This window comes from Chaetura pelagica, unplaced genomic scaffold (assembly GCF_000747805.2).
Source record: "Chaetura pelagica isolate M959 unplaced genomic scaffold, ChaPel_1.0 scaffold364, whole genome shotgun sequence".
Taxonomy (NCBI): Eukaryota; Metazoa; Chordata; class Aves; order Apodiformes; family Apodidae; genus Chaetura; species Chaetura pelagica.
In genome coordinates, this window is record NW_009953089.1 from 823,625 (window position 1) to 836,559 (window position 12,935).

Below are 12,935 nucleotides of genomic sequence, written 5' to 3' on the forward strand. Positions count from 1 at the left end.
AAGCAAAATTCACAAACAATATCATGTTCTCAGTCTGTTTCCAGGGCTTACCCTGTGCACGTACTGAGGTGTAAAAGTGCACAAGCACCTTCATTCATTCTGACCCCTAAGCATTATTACATTACATTTAATTGCAGAAGACACTGTCTTCACAGCTTTATTTCTCATATGACATCTTGTGAATTGCTTTTAAGAAAAGCCATTTACACAGCATCTATATATATGTAAACTAGTACCCTGATGTCACATTCATGTTTGCACATACCCTTCTACTCATGTCAGGCAATCCTAACACAAAAAGCAAGTGGCCCTTCATATATTCCCTATTAGGAAACAGTGGCAGGAATTTTCATAAAGCAAAAGTTTGACTGATACGGTGCAAAATCTGTTCCACTGGAAAACTGGCACTTTGCCCATCATCTTCCACAAAGTTCCCTATCTTTGTCAGTGCTCATCTACTTGACTTCTTAATTGTCTGTGTTCACTGGCTGCATCAAATGGAGTCTTCTTTTGCTTTTCCTCACTGTGTATTACATCTTTTAATCGGTATATATAATTACTTACTACAATCTGCCATGCCAGATTTTCTAAGCATTAGTCTAATTAACTTAAGCTTGATAATTACATTTCAGATATCATAACAGTACACACAGAACTTGCAGATTATGCTGCTGGCTTAGCTGTTTCTGATAACATTTTTCTCTTATTCTTACTTTTCCCTCTTGCTTTCTCCCTTTTTGTACAGGGTGGGAGCACAGGAAGAAAGAGATACTGATCTTCTGTTCCAATGACTGGAAGCTTCTCTAGAAGCAAAAGCAGGTTGTTTCCAACAACAAGTCATCAAGTTAGTCAGCACAAACAAGAATGGATCCAAAACACAAGGATTTCCCTTTTTATAAGAATAAAAGATAAATGGGACTGAAGAAAGAAACTTGAGCTTCCAACAGCAGAATTCATAGAGGAGTCAGGCACAAACCTACAGCACTTACTGGCCAGATATGAAAGTACTCAGACCACAGGTCTCCAGACGGAGCTATTCTAATGAAACTCCCGTTGGCGACAGCGCGTCGCCCGGGAGGCAATAAATAAGTGATAACAGCCTGGCACACATACCTTCTCAGCACAGAAAGATCATCCCTCACAAAGTGATGCAGGCCACCTGGGTAAATGAAATATGCAAGCCTGAGACCCCAAGTAAGAGTAAATAGATGCAGAAGACACTTATGTCACAGCAATAAAGGGAAGCTAAAGAAAGCTGTAACAGGCTATAGACTTTCATTTGGCTTTCTGATGTAAAGCAACATTTCACTTCTTTCCAACTCACTTTGATGTTCTGATTTTATGACAGAGAATGTATCCTGCATTGTGTGGTGTGCCTTTCTCCTGGACAAGGGCCAGAGGAATTGTGTCCCACCACACAGAATAGGCTCTGCCCCGTGGGAGATGGGGCAGAACCAGAAGGGTCAGACCTCCTTTCCCTGCTCCCAAGGGCTGTGGTCCTGTCATGCTAACTAGGGTCCAACCAGCAACACTCAGGTCTCAAAGGCACACAGACCACACTTTGGGTATTTGGGCTGCAAGCCCACTGCTGGTACAGCCATGCAAATAGTCCATTTGTTTGAATTTTGGGTGCAGTGGTACACAAGTGTTGTCAAGCCCACTCAGAAACACACCAAAGACTTTACTCCAAAGTTATTGGTAAGGATTTAAGGAGCCACAAAACACTAAAAGACTGCTCAACTGCTCCTATTTTTAACATGAACTTTATAGATCCACAGACATGGACAGGATCAGGCAGTTCCTCTTGCTGGTTTCCCTCACTCAAGCCCTTATTTTCAGGTGACTGAAGGGCTGTCACCCTTGACAGAAAAGATTATCTGCAGTCAAGGAAGTAATCAGGGTGGCCAGCACATAAATAAGCATAACATAAATTTGAATATTAGTAATTAGCATTTGATTCAATCAGACTAAAAGCATTAGACCACTGTAGCAGCAATTCAGCTATTTAACAGTCCAATTATCTTTAATGAATTAACCTCAAAGTATGGCTGACATGCAACATCCTAAGAATCCCTTTGCTCACCTCCACACCACTTACAACTAATTCCACTTCATAAGCCTACCTCAATTAACATTTCTCTGTATTTCACACATGAGTAACTGCAGCTCTGAAATACACACTCCTTTCCCAAATTTAATAGCCAAGATACCTTTTTTTTTTTATTTTATTCTACAAATGAAGGAAAATAATTTCCTGCTACTATCTCAAACCAATTAAAAATATTTTTATATTGGCTTTGCATCTCTTAGATAAATGGGTGAACCAAAGAGGTACTACATTTGTCATAGAATAATTACTTGGATATGATCTGCTGTGCAGCACTCCAAAGACAGAGGAACTCACAACTAGCAGATTTTAAATTTGCTTTACACTTTCCACCAGTAGAATTTTTAAATAACTTTTTTTTTTTTCTAGAATGTTTTGTATTAGGAAGGAAACACTCAATGGGAGCAATTCTAAACTATGTGAATTTAAAAAAAACTTGGAAAAAGTGTAAATTTATTGATAGGGCAGGAAGGAAGGAAGGGAGGAAGGGAGAACACATCACCCTGTTGCAACTACACTTCCACAAATAGCTAACGTAAAACCAAGACCACTTGTATAATAATACACCTTGTGCATTATGTAGCATGATTAGAATGACAGATGCCTAACTGCATGACTCAGGGTTATCAAATGCCTCTGAGATATGTTGAGACTGGTCAATGGCTTCCTAACTGCATAGGGCAACTGCTGGACCTCGCAACTCTTTCCTTTAGCTTTCCTCTTTTCTCAGTGAATTGTATAAAAAGACATTTAATATGTCATTTAATATCAGTCCTGCTTTAATAGGGAAATGGTGGGAAGCTCTTGCTTGCACTGTGGATGTGGTAAAAGGAGCAGCATCCTCGAACAGATTATGAATCTGATGTTATTTTCCCTTTCACTGCATGTTTGCAGCATTATTTTAGCAGTAAGAAAAATGAACACACATGCAGATAACACAGCAATATGGCATAGCTGGTTTTCTTCTTCCAAGCATCCAATTTAAGTTTGTCATCAAATACCACACAGTACAAATCCCTGTGTTCTATTCCTGATTTTAACCTCAGTTTAGAGCTCAGCATTTTGTGCTGTGCAAATCATCTGGAGCTGTCTGCAGAGGAGAGCATTACCAGCAGAGAGACATGTGGGTACAGCACAAGTCCTTCTCATATCAGAACTGATGAATTTTCTTCTCCACCTGAAGCACCCACGTGATGCCACAGAGCTTCACTGTCATTTCTTCTCTGAGCTACTGAGTAATATCATAACAAAGTTACACCACTAGGGACACAGACATAATATAACCTGCCCATAGAGATATATAAATAGAGTTTATTTTGTACAGTAATTTTTTATATCAAATATGGATATGCATGGCCTATTTGGTCACATGAGCAAATCTGTGCCCTGAAAGACAATCTTCTCATTAAATGAAGCTGCAAACCCCAGATTTTATCTCAAGTGCTCTAACTTTGCTGGCAGAGCAGCCAGAATGCTATGGAGCATAAGCCTTTCACTATTGCCACTCAAACTGAGGGCACCCCATAGCAAATTCTGAAAGCTTAAATAATCAGCTAATAAGAGGAGAATGTACATTATCAATAACTGCCTCATTTGGCTAACATTATAAACTAACACTTCTAGACAGAATAAGATTTGGTTTTGTACTCCAGCCTAATACTTTACTCTCAGAGAATAATGACTATTGTAACATTTTACCCTTGAGTTTTCACCTGCCTTTGGTTCTTACAGTGCACCCCATTTTGGAAAGTTGAAATAGTAGTTACAAATAAACTCTTTGCTATCAGTCTTTTTCCACTACTTCCATTTATAACCAATCCCACACTGCATTTATACATGAATCTGTTCTGAATTTGTTTCAAGCCTGATTTTACTCAAGCTCTTTGTCAAATGTCACTGGGCTCCTGGAATAGCTCTGTTCTACCCAGCCAAGTAAGAAGGAAGAAATTCTGTACAACTGGAGGCTACTTTTATCCCTGGGCAAATGTCCAGGGCCAAACATTTGTGTGGTGCTCCACCTGAGCTACTGCACTCTCCAGAACTCTCTGCACCTTCTCAGGACTTTGGATTCCAGGGTCATCCTGCTTCCATGGAAGTTCTGCAGGGCCTCATCAGCTGCCTTGCAGCCAGATGGAGCCTGCAGGGTAGCAGTTCCCTGCCTCCAAGCACAGCTTACTGGCACTGCTCTCTGACCTTAGGCAGTTTTCTTTTGATTTTTTTCATTATCATTTATTTTTTTAAAGTTTGCTTTCAATGACAGGGCCAAGCATCTGTAGACATTTCAGGAGACAGCCTTTAGAACATTAGGAAAGCTATATACACTGTGTTAGGGATTATTTCTGTGATCCATGCCAAGTTGAAAATTTCCATCCTTCCAACTCATCTCTGGGCTTTTAGGGCATCAGTAAAAATTTGAGTAAATTTTTTGGGAAAAAAAAATACTCTCCATTCACAACTACAAAGCTCCCTGAACACTAATATTGTGAAACTTCTTGAGTTCATTCTTTAATAAAGGGAAGACTGAGAATAAACTAAAAGTTTGTACCAGCTTGCTGCACTAAGCCTTTGCTTACCACGCCAAGACAGATCCTGTGCTGATTTTGGTACCAGTAGGAAAAGGCTGTTATCTCTGAGTCATCTAACAAGATCCTAGGAAGGGAGGAGACCTTCTCTAACAAATTTGTCAGTACATCAGAAGCTGATTCATGGTCTCTTTCAGCAGAGCATTTCAATTCTCTCAATGCTGAGTGTATGCTTGAGGCCTGTTTGAACTCACTGATGCTGATCACTTCTTAAAATTTAAAATGGGTTTGCACTGAATATCAGTAGGCACAGATATAATTAAAAAACCTTCTGAGCCTAACAAGCATAGCTGGCTGTGTGTAACTCATTGTCCACATCTGAAGGTAAGGACTCCTGCTTTAATTAAAGAGATTGAGTGAAGACATCTGAATGCTCACATATCATGGCAGTGAGGACAGTGCAGAATGAGGAATTAAGTCATAGCATGAGTCAGAAAAACACATGCAGAGCTGGATGAAAACCAGGGAAAATTAAGACAAATTAGTTGAAATTCTTCATGGAAATGTTATCTGCCAGTTCAAAAATCAAACATTCTGACAAATTTTAGGAAAAGAACTTTCTTCATTCTTAGCATCTCTTATCTTACATCAGAAGTGTCTCCTGTTATCACTTTTTTTTTTTCAATTCTGGCTAAAGAACATTTAATATTATTTTTTTGTATTCTTGTGCCTCAGTATAGAAAATATGCATGGTGCTTAAGGGATAAAAGGAAGCCCAACAAGGGAGGACCACATCTTGCAGTTGTTCCACTTCACTAGCATGTCCCTTGACCCACAGTGATAACTGGGGTTTGCAGGTCTCCCACAGTTGTGAGCTTGGCACAGAAAAATGAGGTTTCACACAATAGTCTGGAAACACACAATGATTGCTGTTGATAAAAACAGCACAGAAAGGGAGGAGCTTGTATTCATCTAAGCAAGACAGCTTTCTATGTAAACTCAGAATTTTGATGAAGACAGAATCAATCAGAAGTAGATCATAAATTGGCACATCCCCAACTATGTTGAATTTGTAAAAAAAGTAAGGTGAATAGTACCCACTCTAATATTTCCATTTCACTTTGGAGCTTCAAAAAGAGGCAGTGTGAGAACAAAAGGGGTGAAACAAGCTCCAGTGAAAGTGGGGAGAGTGTTCCCTTTTGCTCCAGATACTCAGTTTCAGTCACAACTCCACTGAGGCCGGGGTACTTGCTGTTGAAGAAGATGCACCACCAGCCTGGCCATCCTGCCCTCCCTTCATGTGTTTTTCCATCCTTCATTATGTTCTTCTGTCTCTCTCACCTTCAACTTAATCTGATGTCCAAGCAGATGCTGTGCAGCCCTTAGCACAACTGAAGGAGATACTGATTCCAACAGCAGGGAAAGGTCAACCATGAGAAGGATCTGGAATTTTTCAGTGCAGGAAGAATTGAAAGGAACCGATTTTCTATCAAGCTGTGGTGTCCACAGCACTGTGTTCTTCTAATAGACTGTTTAAAAAAATGTATTCAACTAAAAACCCATGAACCATTTAGCACTGATGTCAGAAATCACACGTGGAGCTCATTTGATGTGTTTGTCTGTGAGGTGCATTGTTTTCATTTCTATCTGCCACAGTAAAGCTGCCATGCAAACTGAGATGAAAAGTTCCTGTTGTTTCTGCTTTCCTACAAAGAAAGTATCCAATATCCATAGGTCTGTTCTTTAAGGACATATTTTTAATACAGATCGACTGGGAAAAAAACCCAACACATTTGCATATTTTTCCCCAGCAACCACTTGTGCATTAGCTCAGCCCTTGGCTGCCTTGACAAAGAGTGAAATCATAACGGGGCTTGTTGCGGAGCTGCAGATAAAGCAAAACAAACCCTGTCCCACCAGGCAGCCACTGCTGCTCACATTGGAGCTGCTGGGAACAGGACACTGGGGCACATCTTGCTGTTGGTTATTCTGCATTATCTGGGATAAGCCCTGGAGCCAGCATGGTGACTCTGGATTTGCAGAGCTGTAATGGGGCTTTGATCTAATGTCACAACAGGCACGGTCAGGCCCCCGCAGCAGAATTCGACCCAGCCGGGGTCTGCTGCAGCCAGTGGAAAAACACCCAGTGGCTTCAGTGGAAGCGAGTTCAGCAGCTCGGTGCCAGCAGGGAAAAAAGCTCAAAAGGTCATACACAGAAAAGATAAAGGGGAAATTGTTCCAAGGCACAAAGAGCTGCTTCAGTTTTTTTGTTCAGGCTGGCCTATCAGTTTGATTTTCAGCCGAGCAATGGCTCTTATCATGCAGTCTCCCCTAACTAACTAGGCAGAAGCATGATCAGTTTTTAAGAATATAATGGGTTTGTCTGCAGACAACTCAATATTTCATTGCATCAGGCCCTGTTCTCTCATACTATTTTGTATTGATCAGAATACCTCAGGCTATCAAATTTATTAATTAAATGATAATTATTTTTTTTCCTGGTGAGTATACAAGGAGATAAATGTCTTCCAAATAAACTCAGAGCTTGCAGGCTGAGTCATGGGGTGATTTAGAAGTCATTTATCTTCTTCTTTCCCCCTCAGCAAAAAAGTAATCATTACCACAATGCTCTGCAAGTCTAATGTGGCTGAGAAATGTGCAACATAAAGAGGTGTCTTCCATTTCCAGCACAATGATACCAAGCTTTTATGTTATACTAATTTGTAACTGCAAAGCTAACAAGAGGATATGGGTGGCTGCTAATCCATTTAAGCACAAACTGCCACCTTTCTGAAGCAGGGTGTGGTCTGAACCCATCAGCTGAAGTCAGACTTTGTAGGGATTGAATTTAGATTCAAACATCTGTCCTTCAAACACATACAAATTTGCATAAGCCTGAATTTTCCAGCACCTCATGGCTGTTCTGAGCCAGGACTGGGGTTGAAAGGTGATGCTCTAAAGCTGAGACTGTAGCTCTTTGAAGACTTTACCCAGTGCTGCTTTTCTTGGGCAGAAAGGACTTCAACAAGGAACAAGTACCTTTTACTCCACCATCCACCCCAGAGCAAGCAGAGAAGTTGGTCAGGTGAGTGGCAGCTGACACCAGGTAGAAAGGTCAAGTAACAGCAGAAACTCAGAAAACAAGTGTCCAGGTGAACAGAAATTAAGAAAAGGGTGCAGGTCCATCCTGGAAAGGAGAGGCGAGTTGCCAGGAACACATGGAGACTTGTTCAGACACAACAGCTGATGCACAGCAACACTGGACACAGGAGCAACATGGACAATTCATTTCTCAACAAAGCCTCAAGGCTGCAGAGAGTCCATGTGAAGCTCTACTTACAAGTACATTTAATACCTGGTAGCACAGCTATTGCTTTAAGTGTTTGTAACACTGACTGCACAGTGAAGCTGAACCCATTCCAGAATCCCTTATTGTCTTTTTGCTTCACCAACAGTATGTTGATTTAAAAAGACCGTCAGGAGAAGCAGGGTGCAGGGTAACAGCTGAAAGGCTGGGCAATCATAAAAGCAACACTGGAAGAGGGCTCAAATAGTATGAACCCAGAGCAGCCTGAATAATTAATCTGAAACTGGATTTGTGTTCTGCAACAACACATACCAGCAGCAAGTAACATCTATATTTAAGCCCACATTAACTCCAGCGGCCCACAGGGTATTCAGACCACAGGATGGTAGGAGAGCTGGAGGAGTGACATGGGTTCCTCCTGTGCTGAAGACCACAAAGATGCACTTTGCTATTCTCAGTTAATGTAGGCAAAAATGCAAATAATGCACATTAATTTTTGTGCTCTGTCCTAAAACTTGCAGGTTATTGTTTCTTCATGAAGAATACGTTACAATATTATTAGAAAGTGAGGTGCATTGTACAGCACAGGAAGGGACAGAGCAGCATATCAGAAAAAATTAGTAACCTCTTAAATGAAAATCAGACTCCACTCTGGATCTCTTTTCCCAAGCCTTTCCTCTGATATGCTTTCCTCAGGTCAAGACAGACTAAAAAGCCTTCAAGCTTTGGCCCATACACTTCTCATAATTAATTCACCTGCAGTTTCAATACAAAATATGAAAGATTAGTTTATTTTCTTTAGCATTTATTAGTATCTTAAAAATCATAGCATCATTTCCCCTTAGTGGTACCCATGGTTTTGAGCAGGCTGACCTAGTTTGTTGAAGATGGGCCAGTTTACAATGTCTCATGTGAGACTAACAGAAGAGGAGCCACACGTTCACTGTGTTACTCTGATGATTTGGAAATCGAAAAGGGACTTAGCAGAAAGAATCTTAACAAGGCAACTGCAGCAAAGGCAGTATTTGCAGGAATATATTTTAAAATAAATGATGGCACAGGAATATAGGGTAAGGACTAATTTTTCATCCCTCTTTCTGCAAGTAAGCAGCTGCCACGGTACCAGCCTACAGGTGGTTCAGGGACATCTGCAGTTCCTTGGGGAAGACCGTGGATGTTGTTCCAGTAACACATTTGACAGTAAGCTCAAGAGACCTTACTGACTTCCAGCTAGAAAGCAGGGCACGGTGTTAGCATGCACATGGACACACAAGTCCTTTAGCCTTAAGCACAGAGACCACGTTCTCCACAAACCCGGAGCCATCCTGCCTCTGCTGACAGTGCTCGGGTCAGACAGCTCCGTGCACTCTAAGCCAGGCAGCTTCCATCGAAGCAACTCCAGGGTATTTCTGCAGTATCCCATCCTGCTCTCCAGAGCTGTTTACTTACTATTCTGAGTCAACACCTGACATAGATTAAAAGAACCATAAAGTGTTTAAAGAAATCAAGTCCATGAACGTCTTGTGACAGCTATGCTGAGAAACACTGATGCTGCACTGAGTGCTGCCTTGTCAACCTTTGCTGCTTATGCAATTCACAGCCAATTTAATTAAAAATATAACAGATCTGAAAGCTGCTAAAATGCTTGCAATGACTATCAGTCATTTGATAATGGCATGATAGAGCCATTAGAAGTGAACTGTAAGCAAACTTTTTCAAGATTGAATAACATTACCACTCCAGACATTTATGTCATGGTTTAAAAAAAATAAAAAATAAGTGTCTATCTCAACCTCAAAAGTAAGCATTTTTGTCTCACATGTACATTTAGAATCAAAATATATTTATACAAAAGGTACAGTGAATATCACGGTTATGAGCTGCACATTTTGCATTCTGAACACTAAAACAGCCTCTGCTCACTCACTTCATCATTTAGGTGATTTAATACAAAACTTCTTCCTGCTTGTTGCTAAGATGAGTACTCTGTATTCATTAGTAATCAAATACAATAGCAAATGTAATACTGTTGCACAGATGAACTCTTTTTATTACACCAACATCCTCATGTTTAAATCATTTCTTATAAATAGTTGTCTCTTGTTATCCTAATTCAGCTCATGAAGGAAGTTTTGACAGTAACAGCTTGGACAAAGAATGACAAATTAAATAAGTGAAAAAACCAGAATCAACAGCTCCTGGTTTCATAATTAAAGTCATGTTTAGCCATACTCACAAGCTTTTGGGATTAAGCATGTGGGATAGTGGTGAGAAACAATCCTACTGCTGGTCCTGAGCACAAACCACACTCAACTGCTTTTGTCAGCTGAACACTTAAATACTGATTGTCTCAGGTTTGGGAAACGTGTTGGTCCCAGAAAGCCTGCACAGCCCTGCAGGTCTCTCTGCTAGCAGAAAGTACCCACTATATATATATCAAAGGCAAATATCCGTAAGTTTTGCAATGCTGCAGGTGCTGGAAGACCTCTGAGCCTTCAGAGGTTTGAGAAAGTGGAGACTTTCAGTCCCAGGAATGGACAAGCAGGAGTCAGAACAGTTTAAGCAATGTTTTTTTGTTTCTCATCAGGATTTTGCAAATCAAACCTTGAATTCAACTCTGACTTGAACAATGTCAGTCATGGGTATTTGTTTTATGAGATACATTTCTCATAATTTGCCTTCTAAATTGAGGACTTCGGATAGCTGCAAAGAGAGAGAGGCAGGTAGCTCTTGTTCAGAGTAGCTCAGGTGGTTTGCCCACAGCAAAGTGCCAGCACATCAGCACACACCTGCAGATGTACAAGGAAACCTGCACTCCTGTGAGCCAGGACAGCCAGATGCAAAGCTCTCCTGCTGAGAGCCCAAATTTTCAAAACTGTCAAAAACATGAACTAAGGGAAGAAAAAAGAAAGCAGTGACTTTCTTTGATCACACAGCTCCATGAACGGATATATTTAACAATACTGTGTTACATGTAAAGTGTATATATACACACCCAGAGACACATACACCAATGCACACTTACATGAAAAAAGTGTTGTTAAAGCTTGTGCTGAAATTCCCCCTATTCATAAAGACCCTAAGCTTTATTTTGAATTAAATTTTAATTCAGATTTTTCAATTCAATCACAGAATATTGTTTCCATTTTAAACTAGCCCAGATTACTTGCTTTATTAAAGTGTTGCAAGGTTAGAATATTTATATGTATGTAGAATATTTATATATACATATGCTGCTGTATCTCTGTACAAAATAATACAGCTTCATATCATCTACTGCTTTTCATACCAACTGCATTCCCAAACACTCAGCAGAATTAAATACAAGAAAGCAGTGGATGCAGGCAGTACACAGTATAAATTATAGAAACCAGTGGTGTCAAGACACTGTATGATGAATAAATTAAGCCACTGAGCCATAAGGCAAATAAAAGAGTGAGGAAAAAAAATTAAGAGGCATAGGCATATGAGAAAATCTACTTTAAAAAAAAAAGACAAAAGTTGAAGAGATAGAGAGTTGATGAGGCAGAAAGATACATGGAGGCTGCTCCAGATGGTAGAAACAGCAGCAAAGGTTCCTACACTAGAGTGGCAAGACCACGTACAAAGCAGGACAGGGTGGTTGCAGAGTCTGCAAAAAGACAGCAAGGAAGAAAGGGGCTGCATGCTCTGCTGGGATCAATGACTGTGTTTGGAAATAAGGACCATGAAAAGACTAAAGAACTTGTTCTGAACACGGCCATATTGCTTAAGGTCCATTGGAAGGCACGTGAAGCTATGGCTGTGAAGGGGTCCTTTAGCAGCAGGACTTGAGGAGCCTCTGTTGCCCTGTGAGGACAATTTGCAGACACAAGGGTCAGAAGGGAACACATTATCATGCAGTCTGACGTCCAGTGATGACCAGCTGGGACAGACAAGCACCACACATTCTGTGCACAGTTTACATAAGTTGATTACTAAAAATACTCTACCTGACTAGGTTTTAGCAGAGACTGAAATGATGCACTAGTATAACCATATTGTTTACTCCTTTGAAAAGTCAAAACATGACTGTACTATGAGACACTGTTTTAAAAATATTAATAAACAAAAACTGAACGATATCAAATTTAGCTCTTGGGCCTGAAGCTATGATATACAAGTAACAAAGTGGCATACATGTGTTGGACAGAATTTACTCAGCTCTGAACTGAGTGGCAAAAGTGATGCTAGTGCTAGCTGAAATTACCAAGCATACATATTTGTGGATCCATCTCACTCTAAAGTTGTCAGTGTGAGAACAGTGCTGAAAATAAACATTCCTCCCTCGACCTCCACTAGCAAGCCTGCACAACCTTTAAGCTTTCAGACTAGCAAAGTCTAGTGATCACATAACTTGCACAGTGGCATTTTCAAGCCGAGAACGACAGTAGTGACACATTTAAATCTTGTTCATCTTCTTTTCATACCCAGCTTTATTTCCTTGCCCATCCTCTGTAGTTTTTGCCAGCCCACTCCCAAGAAGAGCCTGGTATATCAAACCAGGATTTAGCTTCAATGCTTGTACATATGGTCTTAAACACCTCTGAAGACCCAAACATATACATTCTCTGCTTAACATTCATCAGACAGATCCAATAAAGCTGTAAATGAAATGAAATTGAAGGGACTATGTACCTAGGAATAAAGCTAGATTAAGTAGCAAGTGTTTATAAGATCAAGACCTAAGCCACTAGCTCCTACAATATGGAATCAGTCACTCTGGCACATCTGGGCATCCAGTAACCAGAAATGAGCTGGATTCTTATGCAGAAATTCAGTAAATAACTTCCAGGTAATTTTAAAAGCCTCAAGAGGGCACTCAGAAAAAAGTTACTGAATTAGTGATTGGACTCTGCACGGTGGCTCTACATTAATCTCTCTGGTGTCAGCTATAGAAGGCAGGAAGTGTAAGCTGTTGAGTGCACCTAAACAAAACTGCATGCAAAGAATTGTTAGCAATATAGATTCACTTTCCTGG

General features: G+C 40.4%; 1 protein-coding gene across 1 annotated transcript in view; it reads right to left on the reverse strand.

The window, feature by feature from the left end:
* FHIT (fragile histidine triad) overlaps positions 1-12,935 on the reverse strand; it is a 405,015-nt gene that overhangs the window by 12,175 nt on the left and 379,905 nt on the right. Inside the window, exon 6 of the mRNA XM_009997008.1 lies at positions 1,310-1,319. Within this exon, the coding sequence (XP_009995310.1) occupies positions 1,310-1,319 (10 nt within the window). The remainder of the gene's footprint in view (positions 1-1,309; positions 1,320-12,935) is intronic.